General features: G+C 52.0%; 1 protein-coding gene across 1 annotated transcript; it reads left to right on the top strand.

The window, feature by feature from the left end:
- The first annotated feature begins 3,791 nt into the window (after positions 1-3,791).
- On the top strand, positions 3,792-19,602 carry RPS6KA1 (ribosomal protein S6 kinase A1). Its single transcript, XM_080632581.1, has 21 exons — positions 3,792-3,832; positions 8,206-8,322; positions 9,388-9,469; positions 9,727-9,807; positions 10,598-10,677; positions 11,240-11,346; positions 11,903-11,940; positions 12,069-12,211; positions 12,717-12,787; positions 13,037-13,125; positions 13,338-13,402; positions 14,341-14,443; positions 14,712-14,839; positions 15,290-15,415; positions 15,865-15,954; positions 16,194-16,352; positions 16,552-16,713; positions 17,297-17,373; positions 17,494-17,611; positions 18,013-18,150; positions 18,612-19,602. The coding sequence occupies exons 3-21, from the start codon at positions 9,439-9,441 to the stop codon at positions 18,732-18,734; spliced, it is 1,929 nt and encodes a 642-aa protein (XP_080488707.1). The 5' UTR covers positions 3,792-3,832; positions 8,206-8,322; positions 9,388-9,438; the 3' UTR covers positions 18,735-19,602.
- Positions 19,603-20,686: the final 1,084 nt, after the last annotated feature.

The raw sequence follows: 20,686 nt of genomic DNA, 5'->3' as shown, positions 1-20,686 counted from the left end.
AAGGTCATTGCAAGTGTGATGAAGAAAGGCTCTTAGCCCACGTGTTGCTTGCCCTTAGCCCCACAGCCTCCCTACTGGTGTGCAGCTGCGTGCGCCGCAGCTTCCTTTGGTTTGTGCTTCTTGCTTTAGATTTATCATCTAATATCGGGATTGTTACCTGCTTGGTTGGTCCTGGTCCCTTCTCCTGGGAGCAGAGGCAGCGAGGCAAGGGAGGTTTGCACTTCTGCAGCAGCCTTTCCCTCCATGCATGTTAACTGTATCTGAAGCAAAGAGCTGATGGCTTCTGCTTCTGGCCAAGACTGGTTTGTGGTCTCCAGGTTTAGCAGAGGGGCTGTGACTTCTTTAAGGTGCAGAGCAGGGACAGGTAAAGGGATTCTGTAAAGCAGCAAAGGAGCTTGCAGGGGCACTGGAGAGACATTGGGTAACTTCTGAAACCATCCAGGGCATCTGTTTTGCATTGACGAAATGCAGATGTTCTCTTGACGGGAACTGGGAGTAAGCGCGTGGCTCCCTCTTTTCCTTGCAAACAGAAACTGGGAGAGGACTGGTTCAGAACCATGGGGATGAAGCCTTCCTTCCTCCTCCCCTGCCTGACTCAGCCACCTCCCATCTCCTTCCCGCTCCAGCCCTATTTAAGTCATCCCTTGATGTGGAAGAGCAGGATGCAGAGCAGTGTTGCGGTGCAGGACCCCAGCGCGAGCAGGCAGGATTGTGCAACCCTCCCATAAGACATCAGTGTGCAAACCTCACACAGGGCATTGCAGCGTCCTGAAGACCTGGTCCAGCAGATGCTGAACAGCAACTGAGACATGGGGCAGGGACAAACTGGGGGAGGATGCAGAAGCTGCCTCCTGCTGCCCTTTTCCCTGGGGACCTGCAATTTGGCTGATCCCACAGGGAGAGCATTTGTGCTGGACTCAGCATCCGTGCTGCTCAGAGCAGGGACAGGGTAGGTTTGGGGAAGGAAAGCTACAGGGATTCTCGGCTGTTGCTGCCTCGTGTAGGGACTGAAGTTGTTCTTTCTGTGCCTGTTTTCCTGTCTATGACACAGGGGACTACACTGATCCTCTTGAAAAGCCTGCTGAGATTTGCTGATGGAAAGAGCCATGCCTAAGCACCCGTAAAGCCATGCAGTGTTTTCATTTGCCTGCTGGTATTGTGCAGCCATCGCCACACAATGCAATTTCCCCATACGAAACCACAGTTTCCTTTCAGCAAAAAAACTCCCAAAATACATCCCAGTGACGTAACGACCATACCCAGGGTTCTCATGCTGCTCCGGGTGCTGCGCAGCACTCTAAGTCCAGAAACCAGCTTGCAAAGTATGGGAGAATAGCAGCTTTGGAGATGCTGAGGCTCCTCTTTCGCAGCAAGCCAAGGATCCAGGAGGCAAGTGTCTATGTGCTCTGCTACAGCACGGGCTCTGTCTCTTCTGCAGGACACAAGAAGCTGGTGAATCTCCTGACCTCAGAGAGAGGTTTAATTAAGCCTTACCCAGGTTTAATTAAGCCTTACCCAGGTTTAATTAATGACTTCTCTTTCTGGAAAGGGCTTTTCTGATGGTAACGTTGCTTTCTGAGAAGTGTCTGTCTTAGGTGCTGCCAGAATTGGGGATTGTTTGGGGACCAGAGCATGTGTTGAGGCAACAGGAATTAAAACAGCTTCTGGTTAGTTGTTGATGAATAGGAAGCGAAATGCCAAAAGCATAAGCTGTTTCTAGCTCTCGCAGGTTGTTTTTCTCCCCCTTGCATTGCCATGTGACTGTCTCAAGCAGCAAAGTGACAAAACGCGAGCAAAAACAAACCTGTCTCTTGGCTTCTGGCTTGTAAAATCCTTCCTCCAAAAGGGGGAAAGGAGGAAAGAGGACTCGGATTCTGAACTGGGTGTTGGAAGGAGCCCCAGCAGACGCCCGTGCTCGGATCCAGGAGGACTGAGCCATCTGTGTGGTTCAGAGGCGGCTTTGGGAGGTTCAGAAGTTGTCTCCTCCTCTGACTCGAGCGACTGCTGCTCCCAGGGCTGGCTGGTGCCTGGGGGTGGGCTCTTATTGCCCAGGAGCAGCAAAGGCCATTACCCAGTGGTGCAGGATCGGTGTAAAACGGCCTTTGCCAAGGGTGTGGGTTCAGAAGGCGGCTGGTGGCTCACAGGAGCAGTGTCCTGGGGAGGGGGGATGTGCAGAGAGGTGCCTGATCCATCCCCATCCGAGGCAGGGGTTGGTGCCTGCTGGTGGGAGCTGGTGTCCCCATGCATGGATGTGATCCCTGAGGGGTGGAGGGAGACCCCTGAGGGTTTTGCTGTTGCTTTTGGTGCTCAGGAAGGGTTCAGTTGTGGTTTTGGTAGATGGGGGCATCTGCTTCCCACGGGGCAGGCACCCTCTCCCATACCCAAAGGGATCTTGGCTGCTCCTCCACAACAAGAGCAGAGCGATGGAGGGGAGGAAGGGGAAAAGGTGCAGGGGCCCCTCGGATCTGATTCAGTCCTTCCGGAGCTGAAAATCAGTCGATTCTTAACTCTGATCTCGCTGTTTCCCTTCCCTCAAGACTTGCTGCTTCTCCTCTCTGGAGCTCCTGTCCTACTTTCAGGTCACTCTGTGCCCATCAGTTGACGTTGCCCGCATCGTGAGAAGTCAGAGCTCGAGTCTTAGATCCCCTCTGTCTGCAGTCACATGAGTTTTATCTCATCCGCAGTCACAGACTTGAGCCTCGCAGAGGAAATGTTTCAAATCTGATTGGATTTGGGGAGCGGTTTGATTTTTCTATTCAGACTTAGCCATTATCTAGAACACAAGTGAAAAGCACCTAGATGTGATAGCAAACCTGTGTACCTTCACTGAAACACAGCAGGGGTGAGGGCTGGCCTTGCAAAAACTTCTTCCTTAAGTCGGAGGGGTTTTTGAGGAGAAGGAGCCATCTCCTAGCTAAGAAGCAGGTCTTTTCTGAGCTCCCCTTAAATGCTTCTGCATCTCTCCCTCTGAGGGTTCACAGAATTGCATCTGGCCCCGGAGGCAGCATGAACTAGCATTTCTAATGCTGTTAAGGGACCTGTTGGAGCAGTGGGGCTGGCCCTGCCCTGCTCTGCCCTTAAGGGATGTGGTGACTTTGAGTATTTGAGCATGTTCCTCGTGGTTGCTTTAGAAACACTGAGTGTGACCCTGCAGAGAAGCCTGAGAAACCCTAAAGGGGCTACAAGAAACCTGGAAAGGGGCTTTGGACAAGGGCCTGTAGGGACAGGCCAAGGGGAATGGCTTTAACCTGCCAGAGGGGAGACTGAGATGAGCTCTTAGGCAGAAGCTCTTCCCTGTGAGGGTGCTGAGGCGCTGGCACAGGGTGCCCAGAGAAGCTGTGGCTGCCCCATCCCTGGCAGTGTTCAAGGCCAGGTTGGACACAGGGGCTTGGAGCAAGCTGCTCCAGTGGAAGGGGTCCCTGCCCGTGGCAGGGGTTGGAGCTGGAGGAGCTTTAAGGTCCCTTCCAACCCAAACCAATCTGGGATTCTATGATTAATCAACCTGCCAGAAATGAATTCTCTCTCCTTGGCTGATTCTGATTCTTGGGGAACTCGTGTCATCAAGTCCCATCACCGTGTCCTTCTCCACTGCCCGTCAGGGTTTATTAAAGCCTTTAATAACACAGCTCAGAACTGCATCCCAAGGAGCACTGTCTGGTGGGATGATGCCACCAATGCCTGTAAACAGCTCCATTGGTCTTGCTAAACAAGCTCATGGGGAAAACTTTAGCGGAGTATCATGGCCCCTGTGTGCTGATGCTCATTTATTGTCCTGCAGGCAAAATCAGACATCACTTGGATAGAGAAAGACCTTGTGGACTCAGCAGACAAGGTAAGAGCCTGCTGTAGATGTGCACCTCAAGGAGACTCATGCATTTAACCTGCACCTTGTCCCATGACGTTGTCCCACGTATGTGGGGGCATGGGCAGAGCTCACAGGGACCTCTCTGAAAGCCTCATCTCAGCTAGGAGGGGTGGCTAATACAGAAAGCAGCTATTACTCACTTGCTCAGATGAGATCCTGGACTTGACTTCATCCTCCTCCTCCTCCTTCCTCCCCACACCAGACTCCTTTCCATGCTGTCATTAATGTCTCCTGTGGCTTTCTGATCTTGTCAGCTCGCCAGGGCGGGCGCTCCAGCCTTTGCACTGCCTGGAGGTACAGTGGGGTTCTTTGATTGCCTTTCTGAGCTCCTGTCCCTCTGCTGAGCACCTGAGAACACAGCATGCAGCGTTCTCTCGGTCGGGACAAGAGTTGTCAGGTCTTGCTGAACCCGTGTGCAGAGAGCTGCATCTCCTCAGAAGCAGTGATGCTCACCTCTGGATGGTACATTATGGACGTGGCTTCTGCTTCACTGGGCCTGTGGCAGCATGAAGGAGGTGTCAGGATGAACGGTTCCATGCTGCTCTCTTGCTCCTGCTCCCAGCTCCCTTGCTCTGGACCTCATCAGCTATTGAGGTTCCCTCTGTGGAGCTGGGGCCAGCTGCCTCGCTGGTGTTAAGTCATTTGTTTCTTTCATTATTGGCTCTCAAAGAGCATGTTGTGGGGGTGGAGGAGGCACAACAGTCATAAGTAGCCTCTTCAGACCAAACCAGATCCTCTTTTCGTACTCTGCACTCTGGAGGCACTCACAAATCACTGCTGACATCGGGTAATTTCTAATTGCAAACGTGTGTGGGTGTCTCTTTACTCATTTCAAGGGGTTTCTTTCTTACCTGCACCCTCTGGGGTCTTGCTGCAGAAAACATCTGTCTGTCCTGACCCAGTGGAAAGGTCAAAGAGGGACAGGCTTGGAGGAGGAAGGAGGCAAAACAAGAGATCTGAATACCCCCTCTCTTTCCTGCTGATACATCCGAGGAGCAGCGGGGGCAGAAGCTGTCTGCATCAGAAATGCCCTTAACAATACCTTGCATGGAAATTCCCAGGGTGGCTCTTAGGCACCTCCAGCATCCACAGTGAGGACTCCTGTGCAGCACAAAGCAAATGAAGGATGTGGTGCCAGAGGCTTTGCCCATGGGCTCGATCCAGCATCCCTGTGACAGTGTGAGAGCAGAGCTGTGCAGCTTCTGGAGGTGGCGTTAGGCTTCAGTGAGAGGTCTTGGGAGTTTTTCTCTTCCTTTTTAAAGAGCAAGCGGCTTCTCAGAATGTTCCCCTGGGACAGAAATACCCCCAGGAGCTCCCCAGTGCCGTGTGATTGGTGTAGCTCTACATGAAGTCACTTGAACTCAACCACATGTGCTTTCTGTCAGCGAATTGCCACCCAAACGTGAAGCAGGAGCTCGGAGGTTATCCTTGTTTGAAAGCAAAAGCAAAGTCAACCAAAAGCGCCGACCACAAGCGCTGCTGCCGGGGAGTGGGAGCACGAACCCTCGCTCGTCTCCACTGCGCATCTGCTGGTTGGGCTTTACCCACCTGCATCAGCTCCATCCGGCTCCCGGGGGTGGCGGTGAGCGGCGCTGGGCCATGCTGACGGGGATGGGAGGATGGAGAGGGACCCTAAACTGCCTCGCATCTGCGCCTTCCTCACGCTCTGGCTGCAGAGGAAGCACCGAGCCAAGCCCTGCAGCCTGCAGCTGCCTGCCCCCAGCCAGCTCTCCAGCCCGGTCAGTACTGCTGCCTGCTTGCTTGGCTTCACTTGGTGTCCCTGGTTGCTCATGCAGTTGGGCTGATGCTTCAGGTGGATTTTGGAGCAGTCTGGGATAGTTTGCTTAATGGTGCCATTGGAAGGAATGTATCTTGGTGCAAGTGAAGCCTGTTTGTGCTGCAGCTTGGTGGCACACAGGTGCTTTTGTGCTGGAGACTTGTTCTGGTGTGCTGCTAGACAGGCTGTAGGAGCTGGTCTCCAGCCTACTGTTGAATTGCAAGTACTGGATGAGTCCACGGGAGGAAACCTCCCTTGTGTCAGCAAGATGCCAAATGGCATCTCAAAGCTTTTCTCAGCAATGTCTCGGCTGATGCCACTCGTGGTCTCATTGGTACATGTGTGTGTTTGCTGATGTGGCTGGTTGGCAGGCTGTGTGTGCAGAACTCTGCTTGCCTTCAGGTCCAGCTTGGGCTGCTGAAACTTGCCGTTAAACACATTGGGTCTTGCCATTGGCCAAGGGGGAGAATTCCCACAGCTGAAAAGAGAAGAGCCGTGGTAGGAGGATGGGTCCAGATGTGTCGGAGTGGATGGAAGAGTTCCTCTTAAATGTTCCTCTCGGCATAGGTGTGTGATGCTACAGGGTGAAACCTGCGGTTGTACAAGTGCTGATGCTGCAGAGACCTGGTTTTCTCCAGTGTTTTCATGGAGATGGGGTGGGGGAAAGAGCCACAACTTCCACTGGTCCCATCCCTGGGTCTCTCCCTACTGAGGACTCTACTCAAGGACCAGCAGGAGGAGACCTCTTGGCTGACTCCTGCTTAGGCTCTTAGCTACAACTGGGAAGCTTTTGCCTATCAGGAACTGTCTGCCATGGACTAAGCCTCCAAAGGAAACCAGAAGGGTGAGGTGGGGGTGCTGGGGAATCACACGGAACATGAAAACTTGTTGTTACAGGGATTGTAAGATCTTGCTTGCCTGTGATCACTGAGGGCAGCAAAAGGCAGGATAACAGAGGGGAGCTCCTGCCCTCTCCCCGTGCTCAGGCTGTGCGTGCTGCACTGCTGAGAGTGAGGGCTTCTCTGCCAGGTCTTAGTGTCTGAATAATGCAGGATCTGGAGAGAGCAAAGCTACCAACAGGGAAACAAAGGCACTGCTGAAGCTAGAGAAGAGCCAAGCGTGGGAGTGGGAAGCGAAGGGAAGGGTGCACGGTGCAGGTAGGCAACCACATCCGCGGGTGCTCGGCAGGGCCACCCTCCCCAAGAAGGTGCTGGGCTGGGCTGCAGAGGAGAGGCAGGGCCTGAACCTTGGTTCCTGTTGTTTTTAAAAGCCGCTTTGATTTGCTGGGTTCCAGAGCACGCAGCTGAATCGTTTCAGGAAACAGAGCAAAGCTTTCCTTCCACCAGCATTGCAAGGGGAAAAGCTAAACAGGAGTTCCAGTTTCTGACAGCCTCTGGTGGCCACGTCTGCCCTAGGGTCAGAGAGCAACAGTTTAACGCCCTTTGGAAAGTAATTGCTGCACTTCAAGTCCAAATAGTGACCAGATCACATACAACTGGATACCGTGGGACTGAAGTGCTAAGAAGCCTGGACTTGCCCTTACAGGACGTGCAGCTACAATGGGATTTCTGGCCTGAGAAACGTTCACGTCTGTAGAAGTGGGGAGTTGAGTCCAGGCTGCCCAATGGGTTCTCCCTGTGGTCAGTTGGAGAGGGGCTGAGGAAAGCTAAGTCAGGATGTACTGGCTCAGCGTGATCAGGAGAAGTAGAGGGAAAGGCGCAGCTGGAAGACAAGTAGCATAAAAAGTCTCTTTATATAGAGAGATATCCCTGGGCTGCAAACAGCAAGCAGCACAAGGTGTTTGTAATGAGCTGAACTCTGGGCTTTGTGCACCAGGGTATGGACAGGGTTTGCTGGGGAAAAGAGGTGTTGGAGCATCACCCTGGGGCCTGTGGCTGTTCTCGTGTGATGGCCCAGCTTCACTGGTGAGTTTATTCTAGATGCTGCGGATTAAAGCTCTTTTTCTTCTTTATTTTTTTCCAATAAAAGAATGTGTTTTCAACAAAACATGTGCCAGAGACCTTGGCTTCCCCTCAATCTTCTTGAAGGCTTGAGTCTGTTAAAGCATCATCTGTATGTGCTGAAGATGCACTAAGACTTATGTTGCGGAGTTGCTCAGATTGCCGAGCAGATGGGCTCCAACATGTCTGGTTTTTGCCAGCCCTGGCCGTGTTTTGACAACAGTGCCGTATTTTTGTGTTGTGGGATTTTTTCGTGGCATAAACACTCCTGTTTTTGCTACCAGTGCCTTAAAAAGGAAGGTGCTTTTCAAGCACCCTTCTGAAACACAGTTCAAAGCAGCGCAGCACCCGTGGCGTGAGGAGCGGAGCCTTCGGGGAGAGCGCAGGGTATGGAACAAGGCTGCCTGGTGTGTGCCTACCAATGACTCAGTAAGGCCAGATGTTGAAGGCAGGAGATACCTGTGACAAGCACCAGCTTTCGTGGTTCTCTCAGATGTGGTTCCTGTGAGGCTGTAGCTACAATCCCCGTTCCTCACTCCGGCAACGCTTGCTTTCCCGGGGTCAGGAGTATATTCCCAGGCAGCTTGGCCCCTCTTTTGCAGGGCGAAGGTGTTGTGAAAGAAATCAACATCACCCACCATGTGAAGGAAGGCTCCGAGAAAGCAGATCCTTCACAGTTTGAGCTCCTGAAGGTGCTGGGACAGGGCTCTTTTGGCAAGGTGAGTTCCCTTCTTCCTTTCTGTCACGCCACATCAATGATTTTATGACACAAGGGACTGTCCCCAACAAAACCACTTTACTGATTCCCACCAGATCATGAGAATCTGCCTGATGAGCAAATGGTTGCTTTTAACCTGAAAGGCAACTGTATCAGTGATGCCTGCTGAGACCAGCCTGAATGTCCAAAGTTTCCCTGTTATTCTGCTTTAGGAGGAAAGGAGTGTCCTGCTTGTGAATGCAGGTGTCACAGGGGGCAGAAGGACCTCCTGCAGCCCTCTAAAGGCTGCCAAGCTGTCAGCTGAATTGAGGGCTTGGAGGAGTCAGGCACGTTCCTCTCTTCTCAGAAACCATGCTGTGTGCCAGGGACTGCTTTTGGCCTCTGTTTCTGGTCCAGTTTCCCTTCTGTGAAGGGAGAAGGAAGTAGCCTGTAACTCTTATCTATGTCAATGTGTAAATAATCCAGGGCTCTCACTGACCATCTGCTCACACATTAAATCAGCTTCGTGTCAGGCAGTTACCAGCACTGAGAGTGCGGGCTTGGACAGGACTCTGTGCTGGCCCCTGGGCAAATGCAGCGGGGGCTTTGTGCAGAAGAAAGGTGGTGTCTTTTTGAAGCTACCTGAATATAGAATGTGGCACATCAGGGAAGGGAAGGAGGCCAAATCCACAGAGGATGCAGGACCTGAATGATAAGGAGCTGATCTGGCTGTCAAACCATCAAGTCACCAGGAGGCTTGGTGGTACAGTGAAGCATCCGTGCTTCAAATCACAACTCCCAGGCAGGAACTGCAGGAGTGAGCAAGAGGTGTGGAAGACTGGAGAGGAGGAAAGTGCAGTATAAAAGCAGGAGTGCTGTAATGGCTGGAGGTGGGGGGTGAGAGGAGTCTGCACACAGCACTTCACCAGAAACCTCATGGGGTTTCACATGGAGACCTTGAGGTGCATCTTACCAGGCCTGTGGCCGGCTGCTGCTTAGGCTTACTGGGAGGCTGCCACTCTGGGAGGCATCCAGCTCCTCCTGCTGATGTTTAGTGCTTGGCAAATGTGGTGTTCTTTTGCCTCAGGTTTTCCTGGTGAGGAAAATCACGCCGCCAGACAGCAACCACCTCTATGCCATGAAAGTGCTCAAGAAGGCGACACTGAAAGGTAGGAGGCTCTGCAGTGTTAAAGAGTGCTGGGGAGATGTCACAGCAGTCACTGCTGGCCCTGCGTGAGCTGGATGGAAAAGAAGTATCTTTATCCCAGTCTCCTTTTTCCATCTATAAGAGACCCTCGTTGCAGTGTTGGAGGTGGGAAAAGATCTGGCTCAAGCTCCCTGGTACTAAAGAGCTTAAGGCTGGGGACAAGGCTGATACCAGGATGCTATGAGCCTTTGTCTGAGCTATTCCTCTCTCTTCCCACAGTGCGCGATCGACTAAGGACAAAGATAGAAAGGGACATCCTGGCTGATGTAAACCATCCCTTTGTGGTGAAACTCCACTATGGTGAGTGTGGAGCTAGCTGGGGCACTGGGAGAGGGGCTCAAACACGCACTGGCTGCTTTTAGAAACAATAAGGAAAGATGCTGCTCCAGGCACGCTTGCCATGAGCAGGTAGATGAGCATGAGGCATCCAGCAGCAGCATCTGCTTGGAGGATGCTGAGAACCCCTCCTGGTCCCCAACAGGCTTCTGGAGATACCTGACATGGAGAAGAGCCCTGGATCAGTCTGTATCCCTCAAAGGCTGTTGCTGCTCTGCAGCCTTCACAACCCCCTGGACACAAATCCTTTCCTAGAAAGGTCTTTAGTCCCATGCCTGCTCTAGCTATCGAATGGGAAAGAGAGCATAGACCAGGAGGAGGGATTTAAACACCAAATCTTGGAGGATAAAACATGAAGTGAGGAGAAATTGAGACAGCAGAGCTAACTGGCCAAAGCAGAGCTTGGCAGGATTAATGCTGTGACTCAGGAAGGCAAGAATAGCTTCTTTCCTGTAAAGTGACCAGTGCTTCTCTTCGGAAACAGCCCTTTCAGCAGGGCATCACTGGCTGAAAGGGAACCAGCTCCCCATAAAATGAGGATTATCTGCAATGCCAGGATGCTGCTGGTGAGCTCATGGATGTCATGGACAGGCTGTCTCATTTACCCCAGATAATCAGCCCTACCTGTGTTTAACCCAGTAACCATGCAGGGCATCTGCACAACTGGAGCCACTGGGATTTAAGTGATTAATGTAACACCACGGAGCCCCCCCTCAGCGGAGGGGTCTGATCCCTGCTCCGGCTTGTGTTTCAGCATTCCAGACAGAGGGGAAGCTGTACCTCATCTTGGATTTCCTCAGAGGAGGTGACCTTTTCACTCGGCTGTCCAAAGAGGTGGGTATGCTCTGGCATCCCGGTGGGTTGCTGAGGCTCTGGGAGAAGCAATTGATCCTTGCAAAGTCTTGGAGAGGGGTGGAAACGACTTCCAAGGGGCTGCTAGCCCGGAGCTGGCAACAGGAGGGGATGCCTCAGGAGCCGTGTCCTGTGCAGCAAAGCAGCAGCAAGGAGGCAGGTCTCACCTCCTCTGCTGAGCATCACGTTAAGAATGAAACCAGGCAGAACCGTGTTGTGCTGCAGTGTTGAGCGGTTGTGTCACCTCCTTGGGACAAAGCCAGGGCAGGCAATGGGAGGGATAAGGAGAAGTTGTGCCAGGTGAAGACAACTGGGAACATAACCTGGCAAACCTAAACAAAGAGCTTTTGGGAAGCGTGCCTGCTGCTCAGCAATCTGCTTTGTTCGTTTGGTGCTGCTGCTTAATTCCTGCTTCAGGATGGCTGGGAAACTTGGGAATGAAAGGGCAGGAGGGAGCAACTTGGATGTGAGAGGTGCAGCAGAGGTGGTCCCACTGCCCACGCTGTAACCCCAGCACCTCTGTGCTCCCTCTCCCTTCCTGCAGGTCATGTTCACCGAGGAGGACGTCAAGTTCTACCTTGCGGAGCTGGCGCTGGGGCTCGACCACTTGCACAGCCTGGGAATCATCTACAGGGATCTCAAACCGGAGAAGTACGTGTGGCAAAGCAGAGGCAGGGAAGCCCATGCTTCCGCTCAGCCCCGGGCCTGGAGCCAGCAGAGCTGAGCGATGCCCCAGGCCAGGCAGATGGAAGGTGGCAGTGCCAGTTGACAAGGCTCCTGCTCCTCATAGCAGCAGTGAGGGCCAGGAGCGCGGTGGAGGCAGCATGTGTGTGCCCACATGTCTGAGCAGGAATCCTTGGCACTCTCTGGGCTCCAGCTTTAAGCAACTGAGAGCCTTCAGAGGGAAAAGGGACCAGGCTGGGCCTCTGCAGAGATGCACAGCAGCTGCATGGCTTATTCTTACGCGAGGATCCGAGGTGGGACAACCTGTGTGGGGCATTTGTTCAGTGTGAAGTTGAGGGTGTAGAGAGAAGGGAGCTGCTTGTTTCCACTCACATCTTGGTGATGGAGCTTAAAGCACTGGGGAAACAGACATAACTTCCTCCTCTGGATTCTGAGAGCATCTCAGACCAGCCTCTGCTGTGTGTGCTTCTTCTCAGCCCTTATTGCAGACAGTAACAACTTGGTTTTTCCATTCATGCTGTAGCATCCTCTTGGATGAAGAAGGACACATCAAACTCACAGGTAAGGGACTCCACAAAAGCCTTGTGCTCCAGCAAGGCTGGTTCTTGAAACACAGCACTCCTCTTAGGCCTCTCTGTGTGATTGCTCAGAGCACACGGATGAGCACTGACTGTTCTTCTCTTATGTAGATTTTGGCTTGAGTAAGGAGGCTATAGACCACGAGAAGAAAGCCTATTCCTTCTGTGGGACAGTGGAATATATGGCACCAGAAGTTGTGAATCGCCAGGGCCACTCGCACAGTGCTGACTGGTGGTCATATGGGGTGTTAATGGTACGTACCCAGTCGTGTGTGTAGGGACCTGGCTCCAGCAGTAGCTCTGAAGCACCCCAGCATGATTCCACATGTCTGGTGGACGTCCTGGCCTGGGGATGTTCTCCAGGCTCCCCAAAAGGGCTCTGTATCAGCCTGTCCAGGCACCCAGCCAGGAGCGCGTGTTCCTGGGGGCAGGCAGAGCTGTTGTTGTTCCAGTGAGTGCTGGGGTGCGCAGTGTGAGGGTGTCCATGTCTATCCCAGCATTGGGATGTCCATGTCCGTGCAGATCTAGTGCCACCATCTGGTAGGTCCCGAAGCTGAGGGCTTGAACGTGTTTCTCCTGCAAACCTTGTGAACCAAGCTCCCCCTGACAAAACACATCAGCTATCTTTTAAGAGCTTTGGGTTTTGGCCCCTTGCGAGCTCTTGACAAGCTTTGGTGAGCTCCCAGATAAAGCTGCAGTGGGATCCGTGCAATCCTCAGTCTTGCTCCATCGTGACCTCCCCTTCTCTTTCCCTGCCAGTTTGAAATGCTCACGGGCTCGCTGCCCTTCCAGGGGAAGGATCGTAAGGAGACGATGACCCTCATCCTCAAGTAAGAGGGGTTTCTCTCTCATGTACGAACAGGAGGTGAGCGGCTGCTCCTTCCCTGGGCGTGTTGCAATATGGGGGCTCTCGCAACTGAATGGCGTTATTTGGCAAGTGGGTTTGTATCAACTGTTCTCTTGAAGGGCGCAGTGTAAATGCCAAAGAGATGATTGTACTTTTGGGGGTGGAGGTGCTGCACTCAGCTTGGGGGTTGACTTCTCCAAACCTGCAACCAATTGCATAACTTCCTCCCCAGAGCAAAGCTGGGCATGCCACAGTTCCTGAGCGCTGAAGCACAGAGCCTCCTGCGAGCCCTGTTCAAAAGGAACCCAGCCAACAGATTAGGTAAGGCAGTTGTGGGGGTTTCTGAATGCTCCTGATGCTCTATCGGGGCCTCTCACGTCCTCCTGGGTCAGCAGCATGTTCGAGCTTGTGCTCGGTTAATGGGCTCGTTTAATTACAGCCAGGCTCCCTGTAATACCTGGCTTTGTTGCATACGTGGTATCAGCCTTTGCTTTGTGGTTTAATGCAACACACTCCATGGGTGCATCTTCCAGGTTCTGGACCAGACGGAGCAGAAGAGATCAAGCGCCATCCTTTCTACTCCACCATTGACTGGAATGTGAGTATCAGAAACGTCAGAGCAAACTTCCTCACTGCTCCACGCCAGCAGTGCAGTTCTGGCTGCAGTAATAGCACGGGCATGGTGCTTGAGCAGCTACGGGAGAGCCTCCAACCCCCATTTCCATCTGTCCCAGTAATCCTTCCCAAAACTAAAATCCTGTTTGTCATGTGAATAACTGTTCCATACCTGAGCTGCCCATGATCTCACCTGGGTTTGAATGGGCTCCTCTCTCAGGAGTAAGGTGCAAGTTTCAGTTGGGGTTTGGCACAACAAGGATTGTCTTGCACAAAGGGGGAAGGAATTAGGGAAGCATTTCTGGCAAGGCCATACCTTTTGTACAGAGAAGCAGGGTGGTCGCTGCACCACCATTTCCCATCTGCTCATGGCCAACTCCCTGCCCTACCGCATCATTGTGTTTCTTCCCTGTTTTCCCTTACTTGGTAAGGGATTTTGAAGATCAGTTTTCTAATGCTTTCGAGGCACGCAGCAGCTCCTCGACCAACCCCAGCAATGCCAGGAAGGCTTCTTTCAATGTCTGGCTTCAAGAAGCACTTTCAAAAGGCTACTTGGGAGAGTGCTGGGAGCATCTCCTCTGGCTGTCCCTGTGGAGATATGTGTCAGCAAAGCCCTAATGGGAGTTAGGAGGAGGCAGGACCTGGTGAGATAAATACTGTATGGCCACTGCTTTTGGAGTCGGGCTGAGTTACAGATAGGACACTTTTGTTTCTTGATTTAATAGAACTTGCAGTATTTCTCCACAAACTGATTCCCAAGTGCCTCACCAGCCATGAAGCCTTCCCTCAGCCTGCTGAGCTGTAAATGCTATGCCACAGAGCTGTTTCTGTTTTGGCAAAACCTCATTCCTCCTGAGCCTTTGCACCCTTCTGAGGGCACTTGACCCTTGGGAGCACTTTGGAGCTGTCTTTGTTTTGCAGAAGCTGTACCGCAGGGAAATCAAACCCCCCTTCAAGCCTGCAGTGGGGCAGCCAGATGACACCTTCTATTTTGACACAGAATATACGTCGCGTACGCCAAAAGGTTTGTAGGAATCCACACAAAGCCAAAGTTTCCTGTGTGAAACGGTACCAGTTTGCTGGTGCCAGGAGGGCAAGGTCTGCCTCCTGCTCACGCTGCCAATGGTTGCAGCACTGAGGAGGTGACCCAGATGTGTAGATATGTGGGGTGTTAAAGGGGAGCTTGGTGCTGTGCAGTGTGGCTCTTGTCTGGAATAGACTAAAGAGGAGCCATAGCTCCCTGCTTCCACAGGGCTTGCCCTCTTCATGTTGTCCCTCACCTCCTGTTGCAGATTCCCCAGGCATCCCCCCGAGTGCAGGAGCCCATCAGCTCTTCCGAGGCTTCAGTTTCGTGGCGACCGGGTTGATGGAGGATGTCAAGGTGAAACCAGCCCCGTCACCTCTACATTCGGTTGTACAGGTACATGGGGACAGAGGAAGAACTGTTGGAAGCCGCAGCAATACCCCAGCGTGGGTCTGTGGGAGCTGAGCTAACAGGAAGCCTGAGGCAGTGTGGGTCTGGTTTGAGTTCTTGCCATCCTGGCCTTCCATTTCTGTCGGCTGTCACGTGCAGGGGTTGGTAGGGCAATGTGAATCTCTGCTTTCCTCTCCCCAGGTGGACCCGTGCTGGTGGGAGTGTGGTTTGAAAGGTGCCACTGAAATGCACCATGCTAGATGCAGACAGCGTTAGCCCACTGACCTATATCTGCCTTGTTCTCTCCTCCTCCCTCTCCCCAGGCGGGAGGAGAAGCTGTGGGATGCAGCAGACAGCAGTCTGTCAGCTTGCTCCGTGTTGCAGTTAACTCATCACGTTGCACAAACCCTTCCCTGAACCCTCCCAGCTCATCTGCTCTCCCCTTTCCTCTTGCAGCAGCTGCATGGCAAGAATGTCCAGTTCAGTGACGGTTACGTGGTGAAGGAAGTGATCGGCGTTGGCTCCTACTCAGTGTGTAAACGCTGCATTCATAAAGCAACCAACATGGAATATGCAGTCAAGGTCTGAGATTTACCATCTGAACTGACCCCTCCTGTTAGATTTCCATTCATCCCCATAATGACCAAAATAACATCCAGGAATTAAATCACTTTCCCTGCTTGAGTAGGGCCTAAATAGACAATTCCTGTGCTGCCGCACATGTAACTGCACAAGCTTTCTTAGCTGGGAATAGCAGGGAAGCAGTGTTCTCCCAGAGGAAGGACAGTATCTCCTTTCTTTACAAAGCTTGCTCTGGCTATGTCAGATCTTAACAAATAAGCCAGACATAAAACTTTGGGGTTTGGAGACACAGACCTGATGAAGCAACTAGGGGGTATTTAAGCTTATTGCTAAAGAGAGCAGGGGACATGGTACAGGATCTCTGCAAGGTTCTAAACACTCAGCTGCTTTGCTTTGTCCTGGTCCCCTTCCCACCCCCCTGTGGCTAATGCTTGTCCACACTCCTGCAGGTTATTGACAAGAGCAAGCGAGACCCTTCTGAGGAAATCGAAATCCTCCTGCGATATGGGCAGCATCCAAACATCATCACCTTGAAAGATGTGAGTGTGACTCAAATGACTTCCCTCTATTTGGGTTTAGGAAGCACAGGCTGGTCTCCTGGGGGGCAGAATGCAGCTCCAGCATGGGCACCTCTGCAGCCCCACTCACTGTGTCACTTTGGGGTGGGGAAGCATCCCCAGCCCCACCTCTGCATTGATGATTTCAGCCTGGTGGTAAAGAACAAAAGGGAAACTCTTGAAACACTCTTTGGCCCACCCCTTCCTCCTGGCTTTGGTAGGTGTACGATGATGGGAAGTGCGTGTTCCTGGTGACTGAGCTGATGAGAGGAGGGGAGCTGCTGGATAAAATCCTCAGACAGAAGTTTTTCTCGGAGAGGGAAGCCAGCTCCGTCCTGCACACCCTGTGTAAAACAGTGGAGTACCTGCATTCCCAAGGGGTGAGTATGGTTACACATGGAACCTGTCTGGCATTGCGCTGGGATCCCTCTCCTCTGCAGAGTGACTCTGCTTCTCAGGACCCTTACGTCTTGCTGGTGTCACTGTCCTGGCAAGGCAGATGAGGGGTTGAGTTTCCTGATGCAGCTTCAGACCTTTCCCTGAGACCTATCTGAGAATGGCACGCTCTCTGTTCCACAGGTGGTTCACAGGGACTTGAAACCCAGCAATATTCTCTATGTGGATGAGTCAGGAAACCCCAAAAGCATCCGCATTTGTGACTTTGGCTTTGCCAAGCAGCTGAGGGCTGAGAATGGCCTCCTCATGACTCCTTGTTATACAGCAAACTTCGTGGCACCAGAGGTGAGCACCTTCCTGACCTGCTGTGTCTTCAGCTCCTGTGTCCCTCCCCTGGCTGTGCTCCCCCGCTCTGGCATACTGTGTCCTGGAAGAGCTAATTACAGAAATACCACTTGTAGTAATGAACAAACAGGGCATCTCAAGTGCAGTTACAGTGCAGTCCTCCAGCTTGGACTCTCCTTATGAAGGGGTTTCCTTAGGGTACTGATGCTTCAAAATCCCAGTGATCTTCTAGGCTGCTTCCCATCCTGATTACGTGACCTGTTAGAAGAGGTGGGATGATTTTCCACTCCATTATCTTGGTGGGGAAGAAAGAAAAAGATCCAGCATGCCATGGAGCATGCATGCGGTGTCACCACGCTGGACCATGGCTTCTTTCTCACTTGTTTTGATGTCCTGAGGGGTTCCTCTGTTCCATGAAACCAAAATCTGGTCTGAATCCTGATCTTTAATCCAAGATGTTGCTGTCCTGGACTCCAGCAGCTTTGCAGATGGACTTCACGCGGGGCTCAAGCTACTCTGCACAAGCTGAAGGGAGCTCAACAAGAACCAAACACTCTTGTTTTAATTTGCTTGTTCTGTTCAGGTACTAAAACGCCAGGGCTATGATGAGGGCTGTGACATCTGGAGCCTGGGAGTGCTCCTCTATACGATGCTCGCAGGGTAAGTGCCTCTGTCTCGCTGGAAGGGACAGTTGGATCCCTCCTTGGTCTCTGCTCCCTGGAGGTGCTCCCCACCTGGGTCACAGGACAGTAAATCAAACGCTCTCTCTTCTCTCCCCAGCTGCACTCCATTTGTAAATGATCCCAGTGACACTCCAGAAGAGATCCTGAGCCGGATAGGCAGTGGGGAGTTCTATGTCAGTGGAGGCAACTGGGACACTATTTCTGACATGGCCAAGGTACGGTTTGATATTCGTCTGCATCACATTAAAGGGTCAAGCACAGCCAGGGACTGAGAGGCAAGTTTAAAGCAGGCTGGGGAGGGAGGACACAAGGGAGGAGAAAACCAGCAGTGTGGCTGCTATCTCAGGAACAGCGGTGTGTCTCTCGTTGCTTTGTTTTAGCTGGGGCTGTGACTATTTGCACGGAACACCAACCTCGTGCTTGACCCATGCAGGGTTTGCTGCTGTGTTATACCTCCCAGACCTACCAAAACCATATTTTATACAAGAGATTGATGTCTGGGGACTTTAAACTTGGCCTCTTGAGTTTAAATCCTGATTTGGTGGTGGACAAGTGGTATTTCTGCATTTAAAGGTATGAAATCTTCTAAAGTCTAACTTCCAAATGATGCCCCTAGGATCTGGTATCAAAGATGCTTCACGTAGATCCTCACCAGCGTCTAACAGCCAAGCAGGTCCTGCAGCACCCGTGGATAACACAGAAGGACAGCTTGCCCCAGAGCCAGCTGAATCACCAGGACCTTCAGCTTGTAAAGGTACAAAGTCTGGGCTGGACCTTCAGCTGGTTCCTCATGTATCTTGGGCTCTTTGGAGAGCAGTGGTGCCGGTGGGGTGGTGATGGTGGTGTGGGCAATGTGGGACAGGAGGTTGGAGCGGTTGTGAGCCAGGGGAGGCAATACATGAGAAGCTGGGGGTTTGGACAGGAAAACCTAGGGAGGTTCTTTAATGGCATGTCGGTATGGGAGGGAGATTTAAAGAAAAAAGCATCATAGAATCACAGAATGGTTCGGGTGGGACGGGACCTTCAGAGGTCACCTAATCCAACCCCCCTGCAATGGGCAGGGACACCTTCCACTAGATCAAGTTGCTCAAAACAAGAAAGATGCTTTTGGATCTCTTTGTGGGTCTGGCTCCTCTGGTCCCTCCTCTTGTAAAGCCAGGAGTCTGAAATAGCTCTTCAAGACCTAAACAACTTCTCTCGTGCCTTCTCTCCAAGGGGGCGATGGCTGCCACATACTCTGCACTGAACAGCTCCAAGCCAAGCCCCCAGCTGAAGCCCATCGAATCCTCCATTCTGGCACAGAGGCGGGTGAAGAAACTTCCTTCCACCACCCTGTGAGGCTGGGGGGGCTGCAGCCAGGCTGTGCACACCCAGCCAAGACTAGGGGCAGGAGGTCGGGTGGTCAATGCCTACACTGGAGCTCCCTTGAGGACTTGTTCTCCAAAGGCCAAGTGCCTTCTTGCTTCTGAGACTGGGCTCCTCCTTGTGTGGACTGAGAGAACTTCACTGTAAAACTTTTTTGAAGTGTAAATTGTCAATTTTTAAAGACATCCATCTGTGTATATGAGAACTAGAATGTATAACTGATGTCAAGTGGCACTAAAAAGCAGCTCTGATTCACCCCTCCCTGTGTTGGGCCAGGTATTTGTAGCTACATCATTGCTTGGAACTGATTCTCTCCAACACTGTTGTGGCTGGAAGATGGCATCAAGTTTGGGGTTTAGGCTTTGGGCTTTTTCCTCCCTTGAACCTTTGGATGCTCTTCCCAAAGTCAACCCTGCAGATTCCTTGCCAGCAGCACTCATGTTTGTAAGGGACTTCCCTCCCCTTCCCCTTCCCTTGTGTGTGAGTGTTTAAGGTCGATTTTTCAGACCCCATTTCTTGTGCTCCCGCTGCCTAGAACCTGCTGGGTTTGGTTCATTCCTCCCCTCTGCCCTCCCATCTTCATGTTCTCCCCATCACTCCCCAGGGAGCTTGTCCCCGTGCAGGTGGGGATGACAGAGGAACCTTCTCCTGAGCAAAGCCGAGGCTTTGGGCTGCTCTGGCTGTTGCTTTTGCCATCTTTGGGTTTCTTTTCCTTCAGTAGGAACCTCTGAAGCAAACCACCCTTTTTAACTTTAACTTGGTTCTACAGCTCAGGGTTTCTTTCTGAATCCTACAATAAACGTGACATTCAGTTGATGGTATCTTACTGACTGACTTTTAGCTGCAGAATAAGCGACCCGGATCGTTTCCCCACGTCGTACTGGTGTAATGATTCTTGCTGCCTTTTGGGAGAGCTGCAAAGCCTTCTCAGCTGCCCCTGTGATGGGAAAAGCAGCAGGACTTCAGTAGGGCTGCACATTACATCACCTTCTCCCAGGTGCAATACCTCCCTGTGCAGTAGGAAGCAATTAGATCCAGTTGTGGAATAAGGCAGGAATCAATGGGAAAGGTGGCAGGATGCGGGTTGCGGAGGGGAATTTCTTCCTCTCAGGACATTTCAGGGTGAATAGAAGCCAACACTTGGAGGCAAACTGTGCTAGAAATCAATCCCTGGCCCATTCTGACTTGCAGGGAAGTGCTGGAGCTCCCTGGTTCCGTGGTGGCTGGAGAGCTACAAGAACTGCAGACAAATGCTCCTGTGCTTCAGGCTATGACTGAAGCCAGCAAAGGTTCTCACATGAGTTTCTACTACTTTTGGCTGATTGTATAACTAAAGGGGAAACTTTCTCTTTTGTTTTCCCCTTTTTATTAGTCGCAGTTACTCTAAAACGGAGAATTCCACTGAAATTTTCTTCTCTGAGATGTACAGCTCTCTCCTCTCTCCCCTCACCCAGGCAGGTCCTGCTTTCATCCCTGGAGCAGCCAGTAAGAAGCTGAAATAGTCACACTTTGGTTTTCTGTTATTTATTCCAAGTGCTGCCCTGGTGTCCAGTGCTGAGATGAGGAGCCAGCGCCACTGGATCTTCCCACTGGTACACTCAAGCCCATTTTCAGACTGTTTCCTACATTGTGCTTTAAGGGTCTGAAACAGTGGATGGGGTTGGTCGTGCTGGTGGTGATCACCACTCACTGTGAACCTCTCTCAACTGTATGGACTGTCAGGATGGGTCTTAAACCAAATGTTGCCCCTGCTTGGCTGGTGGCTTGTTTGTACAAAATGGTCAATGGTTGCAATTACCAGCCAGGAAAAACATTACAACCTTTGCTGAACCCTCCCTGTAATGGTGCTGGTGTGAGGCAAATGAATGACAACTCAAAGGTGCGTAGGACAACTGGGTGCAGAGCTCTGTGGGCACAGGAGCCTG

Source organism: Psittacula echo (genome assembly GCF_963264785.1).
Source record: "Psittacula echo genome assembly, chromosome: 21".
In the NCBI taxonomy this organism is placed as follows: domain Eukaryota; kingdom Metazoa; phylum Chordata; class Aves; order Psittaciformes; family Psittacidae; genus Psittacula; species Psittacula echo.
Note: the sequence above shows the minus strand (reverse complement) of the source record. Positions and strands in the feature narration are given on the sequence as shown.

Excerpts from the sequence above, each read along its gene's own strand:
- RPS6KA1 (XM_080632581.1), top strand. The coding sequence starts at position 9,439 with ATGAAAGTGCTCAAGAAGGCGACACTGAAAG. Across the intron at positions 14,444-14,711 it reads TACGTCGCGTACGCCAAAAG|ATTCCCCAGGCATCCCCCCG; the intron begins GTTTGTAGGAAT and ends CTCCTGTTGCAG. Across the intron at positions 15,416-15,864 it reads ACATGGAATATGCAGTCAAG|GTTATTGACAAGAGCAAGCG; the intron begins GTCTGAGATTTA and ends ACACTCCTGCAG.